Below are 24,712 nucleotides of genomic sequence, written 5' to 3' on the forward strand. Positions count from 1 at the left end.
GCAGAAAGTCATACTTTTCCGCACGCGACTGCAGTTTGCCGAACGACGCGAAGCTGGAGTTCGGCAAGCAGTCGAGTGCGGAAAAGAGACTTTCTTCAAGAGTTAGGAACACTATTTTTTCTACGAGTCTTTAAAAAATGACCTGATCTTAATCAATTAATTTAATTAATATGAAACTACAAACACCAATTAATTCTTTGACAAGGTTGTCAAAACCAAACTTTCAGCATAATTGGTTAGCATGACGACGATCTTGGTTTCCTTGACGACGATTCAAAACCACTTGTTATTGTCTACTGATTTGACTTTCGAATATTATGTCAAAATTATTTTATTTCATCGAATTCTCGCGTTAATTTCATTAAAACATGAACACAATAAGATATATTTAAAATAAATTAGTAAATAATATCTAAATATTAGTGTATTGCATGTATTATAATTACATTAAGGCCATATTAACATATCTAAATTAGCACGCGTGCGGAAAAGTAAAACGCATGCGAAAAAGTAAAATGCGTGCGGAAAAGTAAAACTTTCTAAACTAAAACGCGTGCGCGAAAGTAGACATTTTTGCACGCTCGTAGAAAAAATATATTAGCTGACATGAAACCGAAACCACAGACAGACAAATTCATCCCAATAAACAGGCTAGTTATGAAAATTAAGAGAACTTAATGCTTATTAGTCAGTATTTATGCCTTTTATGTAATCTGAGTTTACCTTTTTTATATCTTATGGTTGGTTTTTCATTGAAAGTTCCCCCTATGGCAAATTTTCCGTCCCAAGGCAAATTTCTAGATCCGCCATTGCCTCTGGCATGAAAAATCTTTAATTCTCGTCCGCAATTTCGAAATGGCAGACGGTGGATCTGTCTGACTCCGTCAGCATTCCCCATATGTACGCACCTGGTGGCGTTAATTCTGGTGAGTGGCAACTCCCAATATGATCGCTCAGTAATCGAGGAGACTCCCTGGCAGTGTGACAGGTTGTCCCGTCCCGCTGAAACGATTGTTGATTTTAAACTTGGTCCGTTTTCGTGACCTTTTCCGTATGACCGAAAATAGTAGGTACTTTATAATAAAAAAAATTTCTGCAAAACTGAGAACAATCCCGAGGCACCTAACATTAACACGACATTCACATACATCATAACGGAGTTCGGAAACCTCTCAGTACGTTTCAGCGCATGCCACATATAAATTTGAGGCATACGTATTTCAGTACTGTTTATTTTGCCGCATACCGTATTTCGGCCGCCCTCTATTTTCTATGTATACAGAAAATTTAAAAATATTAAAAATTATATGAATATCAATTAAGGGGACATTTTGTAGGCTTTCAGTTAAATTACGCTGTGAGCGGCCGTAGCGCAACGGCATAATCGCTGGCCTCATACGCCAGTGCACGTGGGTTCGAGCCATGCCAACGACAAACAATTTTTCATTTCTAAAAATGATATGAGCCATCTCACCGTGCCTCGGAGAGCACGTTAAGTCGTCAGTCCCCCTGGGCTAGTGTGTACATCGACACTAGTTACTTGAAACAGGGTTAAAGATGTAAATGGCGCCGGAACCTGTCCGAAAGGATCTCACCGGCAAAAATGCCATACGATATTATTATTTAGTTAAATTACGCCAAACTTTTAGTGGGGCGGACACAATTTGTAAAATTTTAATTAAAAAAGGGGGTTGAGTGACACCTCAACACATTTTAAAGGCCGTTCAACTAGCACTAGCTTTTCAAAATATTTTAATAACCACAATAAAGAACGGAAGAGAATCATAAATCCATTCAAAGTTTGCACTGGGATAAGATAGGATGTTTCTTTGAGTCCAATAATATGTACCTAAGCTAAGCTACTTATGCATTGTGAATAAAATTATCAAACAATAAAAAAAAATGAAGTATGTCAGATAAAAAAAAACAATTTAAAATAATATTTGTAGATGATACGAAAAATACTTCACTAGCGTTTAGATATCTGGGAATGACTCTACCAAGCCTCGGAAGAATTTTAAGACTGAAGTAAAAATCAAATAAATAAAGCAAACAATATCGGGGAATGTCTGAATAATACAATATGGTATAAGAAATATAAGGAACGTAGTTAAAAATAAACTCACAAATCACTTTTGAGACGGGTGTCCACTTATATTTTCCCCCTTTTTAACTGCCTATAACTTCTAAACGGCTCAAGATAGAAATATGCGGTTTTCACTGAAATGTTTTATTTTAGTAAAAGTTTTGTCTGAATGGATGGAATTTTTTATATCGCTTTCAAATACGAAATAATAACTGGCGGATTTTTGAAAAAAAACTTTGTTGACTTTTTTTTAATGTAACACCCAGTATATTCTTTTGTAAATTGAAAGAAAGGTCTTTCATCTATCTAGCGATATAAAGTTTTTCAAAATCGGTTGTCAAATCACTGAGTGATTAATTTTTAAAATGAGAGGTGCATTGTGGATATCACATACCTAAATAACATAACTAAGCAAGTTATGTGATTTCCACATTGCATCTCTCATTTTAAAAATTAATTGCTCAGTCATTTGACAACCGATTTTAAAATTTTTTATATCGCTGGATAGATAAATGACCGTTTTTTCAAGTTTTTAGGTAAATGACCATTTTTTATATCGCTTTTAAATAAAAAATGGCGGATTAAAAAAACGTTGTTGACTTTTTTTATTAAAACACCCAGTATATTTTTTTGTGTCTTGAAAAAAGCGGTCATTTACCTATCCAGCGATATAAAAAAATTTAAAATCGGTTGCCAAATGACTGAGCAATTAATTTTTAAAATGAGAGATGCATTGTGGAAATCACATAACATAATATCATTTTGCTCAGTTATGTTATTTAGGTATGTGATATCCACGTTGCACCCCTCATTTTAACAATTAATTACTCAGTGATTTGACAACGGATTTTGAAAAACTTTATATCGCTGGATAGGTGAATGACCTTTCTTTCAATTTACAAAAAAATATACTGGGTGTTCCATTAAAAAAAAGTCAACAAAGTTTTTTTCAAAAATCCGCCATTTTTTATTTCGTATTTGAAAGCAATATAAAAAATTCAATCCATTCAGACAAAACTTTTACTAAAATAAAACATTTCAGCGAAAACCGCATATTTTTATCTTGAACCGTTTAGAAGTTATAGGCAGTTAAAATGGGGGAAAATATAAGTGGACACCCGGTATTGCGAAAACCAGACCTAACACGGTAAGAACCGAGATAACACTGTGTCTGTCATCAGAACCGATACCTGGAGCACCTGGTGTCTACAGTCATGTCATATTTTGGAGTTTCGAGGGATTTCGGCACTAAATTGATGCACACAGATTACACAGGGGTTTTTGGGGTAGCAGAACACGAATACGCCATCAGAACCGACTCCAGGAGCAACCTGCAGTCCCGACGCTAGGGTATGAGAAGCCCGCTTGCAAAACTAGGTTAGGCGCCCTTAGGTTTCTTAAAATTAGTATTTTGTATAACACCAGAAGAAAAAAAGCATGTTTTGGCGCCCCCAAAACAGGGGCACCCGCCTGCAATGCATCCCTTGCAGGCCCATTATCGCCGGACCAGCACCTGGTGCCAACGGCCACTGCTAAGGAATGTTATCTTCTGAAGGTTTGAGGGTTTTTAGGCACTAGGTGCACCGGGGGTCGGTTCTGATGGCGTATTCTTGTTTAGGGACCCCAAAAACCCTGAGTAATCTGTTTGCATAAATTTAGTGCCGAAAATCATCGAAACTCGTGTCTTAGCAGTGAACCTGCGCACTAGGTGCTCCGGTAGTCGGTTCTGATGGAGAAAATACAGTATATCGAGAATTTTCCTTTGTAGTCCTGTCGCCAGGGGGGGGGGGGTATAACGGCCTCCTTAATTCAGATGGACTAACCCAAGTTTTTTTTATGTATTTTGACCCGTAGAACACCAATTTTTTGGGTAACAGTTGATCCGGATGTCGATAAGATTGTTATAAACAAAGAACTTGAGGAATTACATAACAGCGATTTTTCGCAAAACAAAACATTTTTTTGTATTTTTTGGGTGATTCTCAGCACAAAATGGTCTTACAAGTTTTTTCGTAGGATGCATAGTTTTCGAGATAAACGCGGTTGAACTTTCAAAAAATCGAAAAAGTGCAATTTTTGAACCCGAATAACTTTTGATTAAAAAATAAAATAGCAATTCTGCTTACTGCATTTGAAAGTTCAAGTCAAATTCTATCGGTTTTGATTATTTGCATTGCTAAAAATTAAGTTTTTATTCGTTAAACAAAGCCATAAACACATAGTGTTTCCCGTGCCCAATGCATGCGTTTTAATGTACGTAATCTACGTAGATTTTCTGTATGCACGCCTACTCGTTCGATTTCAAATGAGAAATGCATTGAAAACATTATTCAATCACTATGTGTTTATAGCTTTGTTTAACAATAAAACAATTAATTTTTAGCAATGAAAGTAATCAAAACCGATAGAATTTGACTTCAACTTTCAAATGCGGTAAGCAGAATAATTGCTATTTTATTTTTCAATCAAAAGTTATTCGGGTTCAAAAATTGCAATTTTTCGATTTTTTGAAAGTTCAACCGCGTTTATCTCGACAACTATGCATCCTACGAAAAAACTTAAAAAAACATTTTTTGCTTAGACTTAGAATGACCCAAAAAATACAAAAAAATGTTTTGATTTGCGAAAAATCGCTGTTATGTGATTCCTCAAGTTCTTTGTTTATAACAATCTTATCGACATCCGGATCGACTGTTACCCAAAAAATTCGTGTTCTACGGGTCAAAATACATAAAAAAACTTGGTTAAGTCCATCTGAATTAAGGAAGCCGTTGTACCCCCACTGGCGACAGGACTATTGAAATTAGAGCCAAAATCAAAAGTTTCAATTACGTATTTTTTATGGGAAATAAGCCACAATTTTACTAAAAAATGAATTTATTAACGTTTCGAAGCCCAAATCGGGTTTCGTTGTCAAAATACAAAATACTATTAAAATAAACAAACATGTTGCTAAGTAAAAAAATTCTTCTAATAATTTATTTAATCTGACTCATTTATATTGGCAATTTAGACGTATATTATACATTTTAAAGTAGAAGACTTTAAAATTATATCGCCAATATTTATGAAATTATGCTAAATGAAACCAATTGTGTCGCAAATTCCTCGGTAGAATGCAGTAGGATGTGGTTATCCATACTGAAAGAGGAAGTCAATAGAAAGAAAATACCACGATTAGTAAGTCAATAACATATCGAGTTAGTACAAATTTTATATTTTAGTATTACTTATTGTATATCTATGTAATATTAATATTATTTATAATTTAAACATATTAAAGTCAGAATTTGGTATTAGTTTTTTTTTGAAGGTAGATTAAATGTAAAACCAAATACTTACGATGTCGGGATAGTATCACGAGGTTTTTTCCTGGTTTTCCCTCGTGATTTACTATGGAATCTCTAACGCGAGAATTTTACTGTCATCGTTGCATTTGGTTGTCTTTTTAAAGACAGATCACATGCTATGATTTTTTACGACGGATATTCTTGAGTTGGGATTGATTTCATGTAATCGAATGAACTATCTTTTAGTAAAGTCGTCCCAGGAACGCAACTCATAAATATTGGCGATATCATTTTAAAGTCTTCTACTTTAAAATGTATAATATACGTCTAAATTGCCAATATAAATGAGTCAGATTAAATAAATTATTAGAAGAATTTTTTTACTTAGCAACATGTTTGTTTATTTTAATAGTACCTATTTTGTATTTTGACAACGAAACCCGATTTGGGCTTCGAAACGTTAATAAATTCATTTTTTAGTAAAATTGTGGCTTATTTCCCATAAAAAATACGTAATTATAAAAATGCCACAAGGAAATAGCTTCAGAACAACATCAAAAGTTTCAAGGTAGATAGTTTTAAGCAGTTTAATATTTTACTTCACATTCTCATGATTTAATACTCACTTTATAAAAATGTGCATCTTCAGTAAATTCGGAATCCATAGTTTCTAAAAAGTTCTTTTCATTTGAAACACTAAAAATATTTGACATTTAATAGATACCAATTTTGAAATGTATTATTATTGATATGACAATTATATGATCACTTGAAATTACATAAGAGTTCTAAAATTACCGATTTGTATCCCGAGTGACAATTTGACAGTTTTAATTTTTAATTAAATTATGTCAAATTATCACGAGGGCAATACAAATCGGTAATTTTAAAAGCTTGAGTGTAATTCGGTTAGATTATTTCATGAATAAAACTGTATTTTTAAATCATTTTAACTAATATTTTATTGATAGCTTCGCCTGAATATTTGCTAAACCTGCTCATGGCGACTTTGACAAGGTGTAAAATATGAATTGTGATTTGTGATTAATGTCACTGAATGTTTATTTAATTTTAAATTTGCGTAATAACGAATGACATCTGCCGCGCTAATTGACGACAGGTAATTATCAAAAATGATTATCAACATTAACATCACAAGAGAGTGAGAATAAATTGAACATAATTGGACAATTTTTTGAAAACTTGTTGCCTGGCAATAGACACGAGAGCCCACAAGGCTCGAGTGACTATTACCGAATGGCAACAAGATTGAGAAACAAACTGGAGCATTATTTTCTTATTTATTCTTACTATCGTGTGATATTCGAAAGATTCTTTGTTAATACTCACGTACAAAATTCAAGTTTTTGTAAATAAACATTCAGTGATATTTATCATAATTAATGTTTCACAACTTGTAAAAGTAAACAACATGAGCAGGTTTAGAAAATATTTAGACGGAAACATCAATAAAATATTAGTTAAAATTATTTATAAATACAGTTTTATTCATGAAATACTCTTACCGAATTACATTCGAGCTCATTCGTTCAGCTCATTTTCTTAAATGTGACAATTGCCAAAATGAGAAAACTCGTTGTTCGTTGTCATTAAGGGGATAGGCGCAAAATTCCGGCTCCAATGCTTTTTAAATGGATTCATTTTTTTTCGAATCCTCAGAAAACTAATAAGTAGTGTGTTTGAAAAATTTAGACGCAGAATGAAGAATTACGTTATTACCTAGGGCCGAAAGTCAAAGTTTCTGAAAACTTCTATAATGTTTATTTTAATAAGTCTCTCTCTCTCTTCAATCCTGAACCCCCGGAGGGAGTGTAGTGGTCGACGTGATGTCGTGTATTGTCCGTCTCCAAAGATCTCTATCTCTGGTCATTTCTTTTAACTCATGCATAGGTCTTTTGCATATTCCTGTTATCTGATCGATCCATCTTGTTGGGGATCTTTCTCGTGATCTTCGGCCTTCCACCTTTCCTTGTATAATGAGTCTTTCCATGTTTTCTGTGTTGGCTCTCATAACATGTCCAAAGTATTTTAATTGTTGGATATGGACTTTACTGGAGAGTCGTTGGCTAACTTTTAGCTCTCTTAAAATTGAATTATTTGTTCTATGGTCGGTCCAAGGAATTCGTAGCATTCGTCTCCAACAAAACATTTCAGTGGCGTCTATCTTTCTTCTTTCCGAATTTCTCAGAGTCCAAGATTCACATCCGTAGGTCAGTATTGGGAATATTAAGCAGTTGATCAACCTCATCTTTAATGCTCTTGAAATTTGACAGTCCTTCCATATTGTGGTCATTTTTGCTGTGGCGACTTTTGCTAGATCACATCTACGTTTTATTTCTTCCTGTAGTGACCCTGTGTTTGTGATTAATGATCCCAAATATAAGTATGAGCTCACAACCTCAAACCGATCAATTGTGGTTATGTGTGGATGATTGTTATGTAGTCTATCCACTATCATGATCTTTGTCTTTGATATTTTAATTGCAGACCAAATATTTGACTTTCGTTTTCAACCAGTCGTATAAGATCAACCAGCTCTGCTTGACTATTTGCAAGAAGGGCTGTGTCATCTGCGAAACGTAGGTTGTTTATTTTATGATCTTTTATTGATATGCCTTTTTCTTATCCTTCAAGTGCTCTTCTCATAATATGCTCTCCATATATATTGAATAATTGTGAAGATAGTATACATCCCTGTCTGACACTCCATTCTGGATGAAATTCGTTTGAAAGTGTGTCAAGCACTTTAACTGATCCAGTAGTGTGTTCGTATAGTTCAGTTATAAGCGAAATAAGGTGTTGGGCTACACCTACTTCTTTTAGTATTCGCCATAAGTGTCTCCGTTTGACCCTGTCGAACGCCTTACGATAATCTATAAAGCATATGTACAGTGGAATATTGAATTCCCTAGATATTTCGATTATCTGTCTTATATTCAACAGGTGTTCTCGAGTACCTCTACCTTTGGTAAATCCAGTTTGCTCTTGTGGAATTTCTCTTTGAAGGAATGTTTTTAGTCTCTCATTGATTATATGTAGCATTATTTTACTGGCATGTGATATAAGAGAAATAGTTCTATAATTGTCGCATTTATGGAAGCTGCCTGTTTTATGAATTGTTTTTATTGTAGATTTTGTCCAGTCTTCAGGCCATTGTTTAGAATGCCATATTTGGTTACAGAGTAGATGAAGTAATTTTACGCCAGTTTCTTCTGTGGCTTTGGGCATTTCTGCTGTTATCATATCTGGACCTGGTGCTTTATTATATTTGAGCTTAATGATCGCGAGTCTTACTTCATTTTAAGTATATCAGGTTCTTCTTCTACTTCGTCAAAGATTTGGTTAACAGGTTCTTGGCGTTGATCATCTTTATATAGGTCCCTGCAATACGATCTCCATGTCTCTGCTATATCTTCTCTGTTTGTTCTCAGAGTTCCAGTGTTGTCTTCAATGACCCAAGTTCTGGCTTTGAAGTCTATTGTTAAGTAGCGTATTTTTCTAAATAGATCTCTCGGCTGATTATTCTGATCATGTCTCTCAATTTCTTTGCATATACTTTGATAGTACAGTTTTTTTATCTGCCTTGCATCTTCGCTTGACTTCTTTATTGAGGTTTCTTAAACGAGCTTTTTCCCTTTCACTATGCACACCACTTTGACAAAGATTTCTTCTATTCTCAATGATTTGAAAGGTTTCATCTGTTATCCAGTTTTTGCCGTTTCACAGGATTATTTATCCTTGGATGATCCATTGGTGTTGTTACACAATGTTTAAAAGTCTCCCATATTTCTTGTGATGTTCCGTTACGAATATAACTGTTAATAAGTCACAGGAGTGAAAAAAAGGGAAAATTTAGTGTGATTTTTAATTTTTAATATATCATTCAAATGAAACTGGTTATTTATTCTAAGGGATTTTCGGCTCTCGGTAATAATGTAGGTATTCTTTGATTCTGCGATTAAATTTTTCAAACATATTTAGTTTTTCCAAGATTCGAAAAAAATAAACACCATCTCCGTGGTAATATTTTCCAAATCGAACATTCGCTACGTTTGTCGTACAAGGCACTCAGTCGAACAGAATATTTTGACAAGACAGTGACAAACAAGGCTACTTATTTGACAAGGCTTCAGGAACATTTTGAGTTGTTTATTAAACAATATTGATAGTGTATTTGATTTAAGACGTGAAATTAATTAAAAGTTATTTATTGTTTATTATTTATGGATGATCCAAGCAGAGAATACACCAAGATATATTCTGTGATCCAAGTATGTATTTTGTTCAAAAAATGATGTTCAAAATGTATCTAAGCGTTCCAGTAACAATATATTATTAAAAAAATCACTTTTTCTCTTTTCTCGATTATTAGTTTTTATTGTATAGAACCTATATAAATTATTGTAATCACTGAATACATAGTTAAAAAAATAATCATAATAATTAACTGAATTAATAATATATGCGATTATACAAGTAGCGGTTATCCCAGAACATTCAAATGGCTTCTCTAAGTTAATGATGACAATGTCAATGACAATGTTTACATCTCCATACCAATGAGAATCTTACCAGTGGCGTAACTAGTCTGACTGCGCCCCAATGCAAGTATTCCCCATGCGCCCCTATTCGTAGACTCATTCTCCCCCCTCTTCATAACCTACAATGAAACTAACAACGACATATTTCTCTACACTACACACGACATTGTACAGGGTTATTTACTATATTTTGACCCACCTGTAAACTGCTTTATTTACAGAATTAGAAAGAAGTGTAAAATACAAAAGTTATTCGATTTTTAAATTATGATTTTTTGACATGTATATCATACTAGTGACGTCATCCATCTGGGCGTAATGACGTAATAGACTATTTTTTTAAATGAGAATAGGGGTCGTGTGCTAGCTCATTTGAAAGGATATTCAATTCTTTATTCAGTAATATAAACATAAAGATAAGGGTGTCCAAAAACATTTTTTTATATTAAATTACTTGACACAAAAAGAAGAATCCATGTAATTTATTTAATTCAAAATATCTTCTACTGCTATCAGAAAACAGAAATAAAAGTTTATTGCACAAATAAACATTGCTTTTTGCTTAAATTCAATGTTCAAACTTCACCAAGAGGCAGATGGGTGGAAGCTTGGAAAAATCATGTTTATTTGTTTAATAAACATATATTTCTGTTTTCTGACAGCAGTAGAATGTATTCTGAATTAAATAAATTACAACCATTCTTCCTTTTGTGTCAATGAATTTAATTTAAATTTTTTTTGGATACCCTGTATAAATATTCATGTTAATATTTATATTACTGAATAGGGAATTGAATAACCTTTCAAATGAGCTAGAACACGATCAACATTCTCATTTAAAAAATAGTCGATTACGTCATCACGCCCAGATGGATGACGTTACTAGTACGATATATATGTCAAAAAATCATAATTTAAAAATAAAATAACTTTTGTATTTTACATTTTTTTCGAATTCTGTAAATAAAGCAGTTTACAGGGGGGTCAAAATATGGTGAATAACTCTGTACAAGCTCTATCCAATTAGAGGAAGATTATTCAAAGAAATATAATTTATTATGTACAGTACTTAATTTTAAAGTTAATTATTAAAAAAAATTATTATTCAAAAAATTAATTGAAAGTAAAATTAAGTTACTAAACATTTCCAAACATCATTAACATAACTGAAGTAAGGATCACAGTACATACTTACAATATTAATGAATGTACTTTTTAGGACGATAAAATATAGACTACTTCTTACTTTACTTAACATTTTCTATTTATTCAGTGCCCTATACAGTATACATGATATCACAAGCTACAATATAATGTTTATGTTCCGTTTCTCAAAGTTTGATTAATTTTACTAGATGAGCATTCTTACAGTCAAAGAGCTGCCTACAGCTCATAGTGACAACACTGTACGTTAATTCCTATTCCCTGATAAAGAACCTACGGCTCTTATTACCACGAATATTTTTTTTTACATTTATTTTTGGTAAGCTACAGGGAGCTTTGCTTCAACATATTTTTTGCTAAAAATTTTCCAGAATTTTGCGCCCCTCTAAGGCCTGCGCCCCAATGCACCGCATTGGTTGCATTGGCGTTAGTTACGCCACTGAATCTTACTAACATGTCTTTTGCCGTGTAAAGAAAGAAAAAAACTAAGGATAGCCGTAAAATATTTGCGCCTACGCTCTTAACTGAAACCAAATACATTACTACAGTTGAGTCCAGGGTTCTTTACCCGTGCTTCATCATTTAAAGCATACGAAATAAGTCGTAAATTTACTCCACGCAACAGCAAGTGACAGAAAGTGGCCACTGTTCCGATCGCGGGTTATATTATAAAATTTGACGTTATCAAATAAATAGAATGTCAAATGTAAGTTTTACTTTAATATTTTCGTGCAGAATTACAGCTACATTTGAAGTAGCTCAATCAATTATTTAATATCATTAGTGATTATTTAATTATTTAATATCATTAGTGATTAATTAACAATTTATAATAAAAATATAATAAAATATTTTCTTGTCGTTTTATTCACTTTGGCGGAAACTTAAACAACCATTCCTTAACTGTGTGAATAAGGTTAGCTTTATACACATGTTGTAAAAATTAATCGCAAAATAAAATACACTTACCATAAAATTTCAAACTCCAATATAAAATTATTTGTGAAAACAACTGTTTTTGTAATAGAAAAACTTCAAAATGCAAAAATTCGACATAAAAGCAGCAAAAAATTCAACAGACTGACAGCCACAAAAGTAAACAAACCAGAAACGTCACAAATTGTACTTAAAATCTGAAAACATTCCTAAGCGTCTTTTTTGTACCTATCTCTTTTCGATGTACTGAGTTTAGAGCGTTCATAAAAATATCATGTGTTTTTAAAGACGGTAGCTGGTTTGTTTTTAGTTTCGTGTGTGGAAGAGAATAATGCTAGATAAAAAGTGTGTATTTTATCTCGCCAGGTATTAATGACGCACGGGTAAAGAATCGTGGACTCAACTGTACAAAAGTTAATTCTCTATCAGTATAATAATGTAAGTGTAGACTATTCCCATAATAATAATAATCTGATTGGACAGATACAGAATTAGGTAAGCACGCGATGAAAAATCGTACTACAAGATTAGAAATTAAAATTAATAAAAAATAATCAGTAGTAATTGCACAAGAGCTCTAAAATTATTGAATTTTTCCCGAGTGACACTTTGACAGTTTTAATTTCACGAGCCAAAGGCGAGTGAAATTATATCAAAGTGTCACGAGGACAAAAATTCTATATTAATTTTAGAGTTCGGGTGCAATTTGTTGCGATTATTTCATGAATAAAACTGTTCAAAACCAAAATTTTATTGTAATTTAATTATGTAAGTAAAAATTAGTACAATTAAACACAAAGTTTTTATAAATATTTGACGATTGAAAGTCATCACTTTTATAATTTTTAAAACATTAATGGTCATTAATGTCACTGAATGTATTTTTTCGTAGCAACGAAGGGCATCTGACGTAATATACTTAACGACGGGCAATTATCAAAAATTATCAATTTAATTCAGATTTCTGTAGCTTTCTATTGGTCAGAATCTCCTATGAATTAAATAATCGCTGAAATTTCTATTTTTCTATTGGTCAAAATCTCTATGAATGAAATAATCAAGGAAATCTCTTAATAATTATTTTGCAAAGGGGAAGGGGAATGTATCTTTGTTACGAAGGTGGATATCATCAAGACTTTGCTTGTTTTCAAGATGTTTTTTATGTAGGTGATTGGTGATGTTGAATTATGCGAATTTTTTAATAAGTCATATCTTCTCGATAATTCTGTATATAATTGCCGAGTATAATAAATATATTATATACCATTATTATTAATTATTAATAATAAATTCAGTTTTTCTAGAGTGGCCAGACACAAATCCCGAAACAGATCAATTTTTATTTTTTAATTATGATTTTTTGTCATAAATAATAAATGTCATACTTTAATGACTGCCAAGAGGCAGGTGGGTGGCAGCTTGAACATTTAATTAAAGCGAAAAGTCTATTTGTCAAATAAACATTTTATTATGTTTTTTGACGGCAGTAAAATGATTTTGAATTAAATAAATTATACACATTCTTCTTTTTGTGTCAATTAATTTAATTCATTTGGACACCCTGTATAAATAATTATGTTAATGTTTATATTACTGAATAGAGAATTGAATTACGTACACCGATTACGTCATCCCAGACGGATGACGTCAATAGTATGACATATACGCCAAAAAATCATAATTTAAAAATAAAAGTCGACATATTTCGGGATTTATTTCCAAAATCGCTCATTCGCGATTCTATTTGGCTTTGACACACTATACAGTGATGAGCGCGCTAATAACCGGCAAAATAGCACAAAAGATGGAAAACATATTAAGTTGTGAGATAAAATGAAATGAAACTAGTTGAGCTGGAAAATTTAGCGATAGTAAGCTTTTTATTTACATTATATTGATTGTTTCCCAGCTTTACACGTATCAGAGGAGTATGTCAACTAAAACTGTCACTGTGACAGTGGTATTTGCCAAACTCGTCCAATACGTTTAAAGGTGGGAAACAATCAATATGTATATGTAATGTAAATTAATAGTTTAATATCGCTAAATTTTCCAGCTCGACTAGTTTTATTTCTTTTTATCTCACAACTTAATACGTTTTCCATCTTTTGTGCTATTTTGCCGGTTATTAGCGCGCTCATCACTGTATAGGTATAATTACTACATAGTCGAATATTACCTGATATTATTATCTCTTAACTCCTTGCACATTCTTTTAATTCCATTACTACATTGTTTAATCCTATTGCTACAAGCAAAATTACAGATAGTAGATAGTTTCCTGAATGTTACATGATCAATCTCATTCAAATTTGTACTGGACATGCGAGCAGCTAAATGTTCGACATTTTTTAATAACAATTCTTTTCTGTAAAATAATATACCTATGTGTATATAATAAATTTGTAAAATATGTAAAAAATGTATATGTATATGTAAATCTATATATAATTTATAAAAATGTATGTGCCTATCTATGGTACCTATCTGGCAAAAATATTATTTGTCTAATGCGATCTTTCTCTTCACACTCATGCACACACGCACATTCTCTCTCTCTCACACACACACACACACACACACACACACACACACACACACACACACACACACACACAAACACACACACACACACACACACACACACACACACACACACACACACACACACACACACACACACACACACACACACACACACACACACACACACACACACACACACACACACACACACACACAAACACACACACACACACACACACACACACACACACACACACACACACACACAATAGCTTTATTTAGTGCGACAAATTCGTGCAAATATTATAAGAATTGTGCATTTAATGATAGAAGCATATAATTTGGTCCATATATTACACATGTAAAGGTTCAAATTTAGATATAAGGCCATCATGATTTTGCCATTTACAAAAATGGTGGGCATTAAAAATGGCGGCTATACATATGTGTGTAAAAGCACGATAACGTTCCAATGAAAAGTCCGATTTCAACCAAATTTGGTACCTATATACGTTCCTTTCTTAATTTAAAAGATCGAGTTCGTAAACCGGATGAATCGGTTTATCGAAAGTTTTGTTTTTCCTGTTGTTTATGTAAAAATATGTTTTTTTTAATTCTTTTCACCCTGTATATAATATTTTTTTAAAAGGTAATACCACTCTATGAAAAGAGCATAAAAATATTTTTTGGGAAATATTTTGAACTTTTTAATTAGATATGTTAACTACTATTTAATAAATACATAACCTACCTCTACATGTATTTTAGACCGGGAGATATTATACAGAAGTTCAGCCACGATTTTCTAAGTCCTGCCCTTTGCAATAGTGGAAGGGTAGACGAGGTACTTACAATTTGTGGAAATATCCACAAACTTCCTGTGACATTTTCCTGTAAAAATTAGATTTTCCCAAAAAATAAAAATGGGGGGTTTTGCGATGAATTTCTGAATCCTGCTATATCCGTAGAATGACAGGATACTATGGATTTTATGAAGAAAATTTTTTGGGCAGGTGGGTTGCAAACGGGCTAACGGAGTATATATGTATACAAACATGTAAGGAAAATAATGAAATTTTCATGATTTTCTGGGTCCTGCCAACTAAATAAATTAAACATATTTATTTCAAAATGATAAAAAAAAAATGTTGGCATGACGTCTCCTACTGTTTAAGTATACTTGTCCCTTGGAAAATTATGCGCAAAATTTTTACCCTGACTCTGTGAGTTTCTGAGTCCTGCCTTTAAAAAGTTATAATACTTAAATACAATCAATACTTTTTCGGTACTCGGCATTAAGGTTAAACGATTCTTGTAAGACGGCAGGAGTCCTAGATTTGTAAGAAAATTCGTGAAAAATTCCATGATGTTCTGAGTCATGCCATTTTGCATATGTTTCAAGAATCTTAATATAAGTCTATTTACAAAGAGGTAGGATGGTTTTATAGTTATTTCTTAAAAAGGGTGGGGCATTAATGAGACAAAGTCCAATTACTCGTTTGTCCTAAAAGATACGAAAAAAAGTTATTTAGGTAAAACGTGGGGCAAAGAGGGGATCATAATTTAAAAATATTTTCTAATATACAGGGCTACCCGTATTGACAGGGTGACACGAACTTATGTTTTTTTAATGGAACACCCTGTATATAATTTTAAGATTCTTAAGATAATTTTAAGACAATTTAACACAATTCACATAATCCAAAAATGTTTCCTAAGGGAACTAGAGCTCTTTGAAGATGGCGCCTTGTAATTAGATTTTTTTATCTCCAGAACGCATCCATTTCGATAGACAAAAACTGGTCCGTCTTTTTATCTTCCAGATATAAATCTATTCCATCAATTGCGAATCTCTAGTACCGGTCATAGGAGTCCGTTTTGGGTAGGGCAACGGTTATTTTATCGCATAACTTTTTTGTCCTAACTTTTAAGCATTTTTGACACTATATTATTAAATTGTGAGGTATTCTAGTACTAAACGGTACTCTTTGTGTAAGTCGGTAGGATGCACCGTTTTCTAGAAAAATCAATTTCAAAATTTCTCGTATTTTGAATTTAAGAAAAATTTGAAAAAAATAAAAAAAACCGTGTATTTACCGACTTAAAGCAAGAGTAACTTTTAGTACTAGAATACATCATAATTTAATACTCTACTGTCAAAAATGCTTAAAAATTAAAGCAAGTTATGGGATTTCGTTGATCTACCCAAGACGGACGCCTATGACCGATACTAGAAATTCACAATTAATAAAATATTCATCTCTGGAAGAGAAATAAACGTACCAGTTTTCGTTTTTCTAAATAGTTTTTTTTTTAATTTTTTTTTTAATTCATAAACCGAAAAAATTTCAAATCGATTTTTCTAGAACACGGCGTATCCTACCGACTTAAAGCAAGAGTACCTTTTAGTACAAGAATACCCCATAGTTTAATAATCCAGTGTCAAAAATGCTTAAAAGTTAGACACAGAAAAGTTATGGGATAAAATATCCGTTTCCCTACCCTAAACGGACGCCTATGACCGGTACTAAAAATTGACAAATGATGGAATCGATTTATCTCTGGAAGATAAATAGGTGTACCAGTTTTCGTTTTTCTAAATAGAAGTGTTCTGGAGCTATTAAAAAAAAACTAATTAGAATACGCCATCTTTAAAGAGCTCTCTTCCTTGGGAAGCATTTTCGGACGAGGTGAATTGAGTTAAATTTTCTTAAAATTATCTGAGGAATCTCCGGGCTTCGATTGTTAGAAGAGTTTTTGGACCCTGTATAATAGGTACAATCCCTACTATAACCAATTAATTGTAAAATTATTTATTTTCTTCCTATTACTTTTATTACGTTTACTTAGATACAAATATGATCTAATCGCTTAAAATAAATATGTTACAGTTTGGTATTAGATTTGAAAGGTGTGTAAAAATCAGAGACATTACTCAGGAAAATAATATTTAATACCATACGATTCTTTTAACGATATAAAAATTAATTTTTATGTATTAAATATCTTTGCGGTTATCCTGCCACGTTGTAAACGGTTTTAGATTAGTGTTTTTTAAGCATACCTGACATGGCATGACTCAGAAAATTGTGGTGATATGAATATGTTTGTATAACAACTGACAATAATTTTACTGACAAAATTTTATTTTTATATACGAAATAACTACACACCCATCCTGCTTCTTTGTAAATAGCTTTTATATTAACATTCTTGAGATATGTCCAAAATGGCACGACTTAAAAAATCGTGTAACTTTCCACGAATTTTTTTACACATTTTTTAACTATGTTTAGTAAAAAAGGTGTAACTAAACATCCTGCCATTTTGAATAATGTCTACTTAAATTATTTATTTTATAATAATATTTATATTATGACTTAGAAAATCACGGAACCAGGGTGAAAATTTTCCACAGAATTTTCCAAGAGACAAGTGCAGTTAAACATTAGGAGACGTCATGCCAACATTTTTTCGATCATTTTCAAAAAATTATGTTTAATTTATTAAGTTGGCAGTACTCAGAAAATTATGAAAATTTCATTATTTTCATTACATGTTCGTATATCCATATACTCCCTTAGTCCTTTTGCAACCCTCCTGCCCAAAAAATTTTCTTCATAAAATTGATAGTATCCTGTTATTCTATGGATATGGCAGGACTCAGAAATTCATCGCAACTCCCCATTTGTTTCCTCGTGGAAAATCTAATTTTCACACGAAAATGTCACAGGAAACCCGTAGATTTTTTCATAAATTGTAAATACCTTTTCTAACCCTCCAGTATTGCAAAGGGCAGCACTTAGAAAATCGTGGTTGAAGTTCTGTTAATATCTCCCGGTGTATTTCTTCAGGATTTAGGACACGATTTAACATAGCTTCTTATGAGCATTTTTTTTGTAAAACTACACATTTTAAAGCAGGTCTAAAAAGGTCAACGTCACCATGAAGCTGAAAGGCATACGCAGATGGCTTTTGAGAAAGATAGGAAGTCACTAACTAGTGTAATGCAAGATCTAGGAAACCCATTCTGTGAAAATGGCTCTGATCTAACAGAAGAAATATTATACAGGCATCAGTTGCAGACACATTGTTAAATATTTAAATAATTGGAATTGAACAGCATGAATTATATGTAAGCGAGAGGCTTATAAATAAAACCAAACCTATATCAGATCCGATAAAACCTAACAATCTGAACCTCTTCAGCAGTCAGAGAAATCTGGTAAGAAATCAAATCAGCAGTTACAGTTAGGCAGGGGGAGTATGGTTTGAACTAGTTAATTTTTTATTATTTCAAATAAAAGTGCATACTTTCAAGAATACCTACTCTCTGAAGATTTCAGATTGATCGGAGTGAAATTGCTAGAGATATACCATGTTGAATATCCCTACCTTCGACTCGCTTTGACGCGGCTTCGCTCCAGCACTCTTGAGCGTAGTGAGAAACGTTAAACAACAATTTGGCTTCTCTTTTGTAGATTACACCGCGACTAAAACAACATATTCCAATGTGCATCACTTTACGATTTGGCAGACAAATAAGAAGATGAAGATGCAGTTGTCAAAACTTTAAACGCATTTTTCTCAAAACTGCCTTTTCAAATGCGGTGGACATTATAACTGAAAAACTACTTGACCGATCTACCTGAAATTTTGCATATATTTTCTTTATACATTTCATGAGGTAACAACGGCGAGATATTTTTCGTTTTGTGTTTATTTTTTGTTCAACAATAATAAATCTGTTGATTTTCACAAAATTTTTACCAAAAATTTCGTATTTTTGACTTCTGAGTGATACCAAAAATTCAAAAATCATTAAAAATGAAAAACTCGACATCGTTACCTCGTGATACTCATAAGCTAATTAAATCTTTTTGAATTTTTTGTTTCATATGATCCAGTGACAAGTTCTGATGTCCACCGCAAAATCCATTTTTTGAGCTGCCTGTCAAAATTTGTGACCAATGACTTAATTTTCAATAATTTGGATTGATTTTTTTAAATATTCTTTGAATTGTACTTAATATGTTTATTTAATTTAAAAATAAAATAATTCTACCATAACTTCGAAAAAAATTCACAAAAATGCGCTTGATATGTTGATTTCAAACCGTACCATATCAATGAAGAATGACTTCGCTTTGTTTTCGAGGTTGTATATTGCATCACAAACACGTAATCGAGACTTGGACGAATTATTTAAACCAGAGAACCAAGCTCGTCCTCCAGCACTCTGGAGGATAAGCTCTGGAGGATAAGCTTGGTTGCTAAACAAGCCAACAACACACCTTGTTGGCTTTTTTTGAAAAAAATTCACCTACCAAAAATAGCAAACCAGCTGTTGAAATAACAAACATTGACGGTGCTGCAATTGTCAACATGCTGCGACCAGGGTTAACAAAAAGAAGAAGATTATGTATCTTCTATTTGCATTATCTTTGAAGAATATGCAAATAGTGCAGTCGTGTATCAAATCTCTGCTTCAAAATGTAAAAAGAATAGATGTCGCATGGGATGTACACATGCCTGACAGCTTGAAGATGGAAATAGCAAATGAGGAAAATGTGTTTGGAAGCGTGTTGAACCAAAACATCCACTTCCCAAAAACTGGGAGAAGTTTCTCAGGGTTGACGACAATGGGACTGTATTTTTCACTTTTTAACTAAATATATAACAGATATTTCCACCCACAGGTAATTACTATAATCGGTAGTGACGTTCTAACCGTAAATCATCAAGATGTCTTGAGACTAGTTCCTTGCACATACGAAGAAGCCGACACTAGCAAATCATACTGCAAGTAAGTGATGCTAGGCAGCAAGGATATCTCTCTCTCTCTCTCTCTCTCTCTCTCTCTCTCTCTCTCTCTCTCTCTCTCTCTCTCTCTCTCTCTCTTGTCGTTTCCCCATTACTGAGGATCGTGATTTCTTCCAATATTCCTAACAATGTTTCTCCGTTGGTCTCTATCTTCAGCTGCTCTAAGAGCTTCGCAGAATGAGTTTCCAGCTGAATTCTTTATTTGGTCGGACCATCTAGTTGGTGATCGTCCTCTTGATCTTCTCTTCGGAACGTTTCCAGAAACGATTAATCTCTCCAAACTGTCGTCATCTCTGCGAACCACGTGACCAAAGAATTGCAGAATTTGTTGCAGACATATTGTGGACAGCCTTTTTTTAATATTGAGTTGGTTTAGAATGGAAACGTTTGTCCTATGAGCTGTCCATGGTATGCGCAGCATTCTTCTCCAGCACCACATCTCAAAGGCATCAATTTTTTGGCGCTCGCATGCGCGAAGAGTCCAACTCTCTGCTCCGTATAGAAATATTGAGAATACAAGGGCATTCACCAGTCTCATCTTGATATTTTGAGAGATAGATCTGTCTTTCCAAACTTTATTTAGGCGACTCATCGCATTTTTTGCCATACCAATACGTCTCCGAACTTCTGCTTCACAGTTGCCATCGTTAGTTATACTAGACCCGAGATAGACAAAGGTGTTTACTATCTGGTATTCCTGTAACATGTTAGTCAGTTGAATAGTGTCGAATCTGTCGACCACCATTATTTTTGTCTTAGCTTTATTGATTTTCAGACCAACTTTATTGCTTTCGTGCTCAACTCTTCGCAGAAGATCAAACATTTCTTGCTCATTTGCTGCTATAAGTGTAGTGTCATCAGCAAATCTCAAATTGGAGATTTTCCTACCGGCTACTGTTACTCCACCGGCCCATCCTTCTAAAACCATCCTCATGACATGTTCACCATAAATGTTAAATAAGTCAGGTGACAACACGCATTCTTGTCTAACACCTCTCTCGGTCTTGAATTGGTTTGAGAACTTCTGATCTAGCCGTACTGTAGCTATATTAGACTGGTACAGATTTTTAATTAGTGTCACCAGGTGCATTGGTGCGCCCATTTCTATTAAAATTGACCACAGATTTATCCAGCTTACACAATCAAATGCCTTTTGGTAGTCAACGAAGCATATAATCATAGGTACTTGAAATTCTCTAGACTTTTCAATAAGTTGTCTCAGGTTCAGGATTTGTTCCCTTGTACCTTTACCCTTTACAAATCCCGCTTGTTCCTGAGGTATTTGGTAATGTAGATAGATTTTTAACCTGTTTTTGATGATATGCAACAAGATTTTACTAGCATGTGTTATTAGTGACAGTGTGCGGTAGTTTTCACATCTGATAGTAGTTCCTTTTTTGTGTAGCGGGATATAAATTGAGGTGCACCAATCAGATGGCCATTTTCCTGAATTCCAAACAGCGACATAGATAGAATGGATGATATGTATTCCTTTGTCACCTAGTAACTGTAGTATTTCACATGGTATTGAATCAGTGCCTGGGGATTTATTTCTCTTTAGTGATTTAATTGCATATTTGACTTCAGCGAGTAAGACAGTAGGTTCTCTAGGGTAGTCAGAGGGTCACTGATGTTATGCTGATACCTCGTTATTTTTATATAGCTCGTCACAGTAGTTTCGCCATGTTTCCAATATTTCGTCAGTATCGGTCTTTAGATTACCTTCCTTATCTATTACAGACCACGTTTGAGGTTTAAATTCTCTGGTAAGGAGTTTGATCTTCTGGAATAAATCCCTCGGTTCATTTCGACAGCCATGTTCCTCTATCTCTCTGCATATTTGAGAGATGTAATCAGCTTTGTCTTTGCGGCACTGTTTTTTGATTTCTTTCGATAACGCTCTGTATTCATCGTTTGTTCCGTGTCTAGTTTTGTGTTCTTTTCTGCGTTTATACTAGCAAGGATATACTAAAGCTGAAACACGCTGAACTACCGGATCTTCACTGCGCATGACTTAGCAAGATCTTTGGGTTATGATCGCTGTACTGCCTTCTGCCTTGCCATTGTTTCACGCTATAACTGGGTATTGTACACCGTACCATTCTCTAGAAGAAGAAGGAAAAAGACTGCATGGGACACCTGGAATGCATATCCAGACATTACCACAACGTTTTGTGCATTGTCTGGCAGACCTACTCAGCAAACTATTCAAGATCTGCTGAAACCATTGGAGAGGTTTGTAGTATTGTTAAATTACTTCTTTTAATAACCTCATCGCAGTAACCTTCGTCTAGCTTATTTTCACTATTATTTTTGAAGATTCATTTATGCATGACCTTAACACTAAAATATAAAACTCCTATTATAAGAATTTTGCGTCTAGAGAAGTTGCTCCACCGACACCCCACTAATAATTTATTATAGGACCTCCCATTAACCCATAATAATTTATAATTTCCAATAGAAACATTTACCCAACTTAGACTGTTTTAAAATGTGTAGTTTTACAGAAAAATATGCTCATAAGAAGCCCTGTTAAGTTTCTCCATATAGTCCATTCTTTCACGGTTTTTGCTCTAAATTTTAAAGAACCACTTGGACTGACATGAAATTTGGCATACGTATAGCTTACATGTCAAAGAAAAAAAGTGATATTGTGCCGATGTGTGCTTTTGCCCTGGGGGGGACTTTCACCCCCTCTTGACTAATTTTAAGTAACTTTTGCTCTATAGAGCTTTTTCGCCAAGTCAACACTTTTCGAGTTATTTGCGAGTGAATATAATCATTTTTCATCAAAATAACCACATTTTTAGACGGTTTTTTGCAAATAACTCAAAAAGTAAGTATTTTGTCGAAAAAAATGTACTTAGCAAAAATATAGCCTATAAAAAAGTAAAAAAAATGGTGTACGCGTTAGGTCTCGGGATATCGTAGAACCAGAGTTATAGCCAATGAAAAATAGATTCGTATTTACCAAATTTCAAATAGAATATTTCGACGTGAAATATCCAAAAAAGTAAGCACTTTTTGGAGAAAACCCATTATAACTTTTTTAAAGTGTTTAAAAAAATCTTTATTTCTGTTTTTACAAAAAGTTTCTAGCATTAAATTTAAGCAAGTTACGCTCAAAATAAAGTTGGTCCCTTTTGTTTTTGCAAAAAAAATCGGGAAGATCACCCCCTAATTAGCAACTTAAATGAAATTAATAGTTACTGCTCCACAAATTATTTTACTTATGTTGTGTTTATATGATCTGTAAGTTTCATCGATTCAAAGTGCTTATTTTTGAAAAAATTTGGTTTCAAAGTAAAATTTAAAAAAATTTAAATTCTGAAAAATATGCTTTTTTTTTCAAAATAACTTAAAAATTGTTAGAGATACCAAAAATCTCGAAAAACAAAAAAAGTCAGATTTGCTTTTCTAAATATCATGTATTTTTTGTTTTTCTGTTAGACAAAAATTGATTAAGATTTGGTGTTTCTAAATTTGCATACATTCGTGATCAGTGACTCGTTCAACCCCTTTTAACTACAGCCCTTTCAATAATAAGGACTTTGAACCGATGAAACTTACAGATCATTTAAAAAATGTATACACGAGTCAAGAAACTTGTAAAGTCGTAACGATTAAGTTCATTTAAGATACTAATTAGGGGGTGATTTTCTCGATTTTTTTACCAAAACCAAAAGGGACTAACTTTATTTTGAGCGTAACTTGTTTAATTTTGATGTTAGAATTTTTTTTATAAAACAAAAATGAAGCTTTTTTAAACACTTTAAATAAGTTTTAATGAGTTTTCTCCGAAATGTGCTTCATTTTTGGTCATTTCACGTTAAAATATTCCATTTGGAATTTGACGAATAGGAACCTATTTTTCATTAGCTATAACTCTACTTCTACTAGGTGTAGAGATGAGAGATATACACCATTTTTTTAAATTTTTTACAGGCTATATTTTTGCCAAGAATGATTTTTCGACAAAACTCTTACTATTTGAGTTATTTGCGAAAAACCGTCTAAAAGCCTGGCTATTTTGTTGAAAAAAATGAACATATTCACTGCCAAATAACTCGAAAAGTATTGACTTAGTTAAAAAACTCTATACAGGGTGTCCCGGAAAATAGTGCGTTCCTTTAAGGTATGGATAGTATACACAATTTAGAACAAAAAAGTCCTATACCATTTTTTTCTAAAGTTAACCGTTTCCAAAAAAAAAAGATTACATTGGTTTCCATATACCAATATACAAAATTAAATAATCTGGCAACATGTTACGCACTGGTGAATAAGAACTCGTTTGTGTCTTACAGTATTTAAAATAATCC

The 24,712-nt window shown here is 33.0% G+C and overlaps 1 protein-coding gene across 2 annotated transcripts in view; it reads right to left on the minus strand.

Moving 5' to 3' along the window:
- The window catches only part of LOC126888203 (glutamyl aminopeptidase-like), a 107,772-nt gene that overhangs the window by 1,053 nt on the left and 82,007 nt on the right, over positions 1 to 24,712 (minus strand). Inside the window, exons 10-11 of one of the 2 annotated variants that reach the window (XM_050656256.1) lie at positions 14,218 to 14,406; positions 6,003 to 6,072 (exon numbers count right to left, since the gene is read on the minus strand). In XM_050656256.1, the coding sequence (XP_050512213.1) occupies positions 6,003 to 6,072; positions 14,218 to 14,406 (259 nt within the window). The remainder of the gene's footprint in view (positions 1 to 6,002; positions 6,073 to 14,217; positions 14,407 to 24,712) is intronic. The other variant, XM_050656257.1, reaches the window with a different exon arrangement.

The sequence above is a fragment of the Diabrotica virgifera genome, chromosome 7 (assembly GCF_917563875.1).
Source record: "Diabrotica virgifera virgifera chromosome 7, PGI_DIABVI_V3a".
Classification (NCBI taxonomy): Eukaryota; Metazoa; Arthropoda; class Insecta; order Coleoptera; family Chrysomelidae; genus Diabrotica; species Diabrotica virgifera.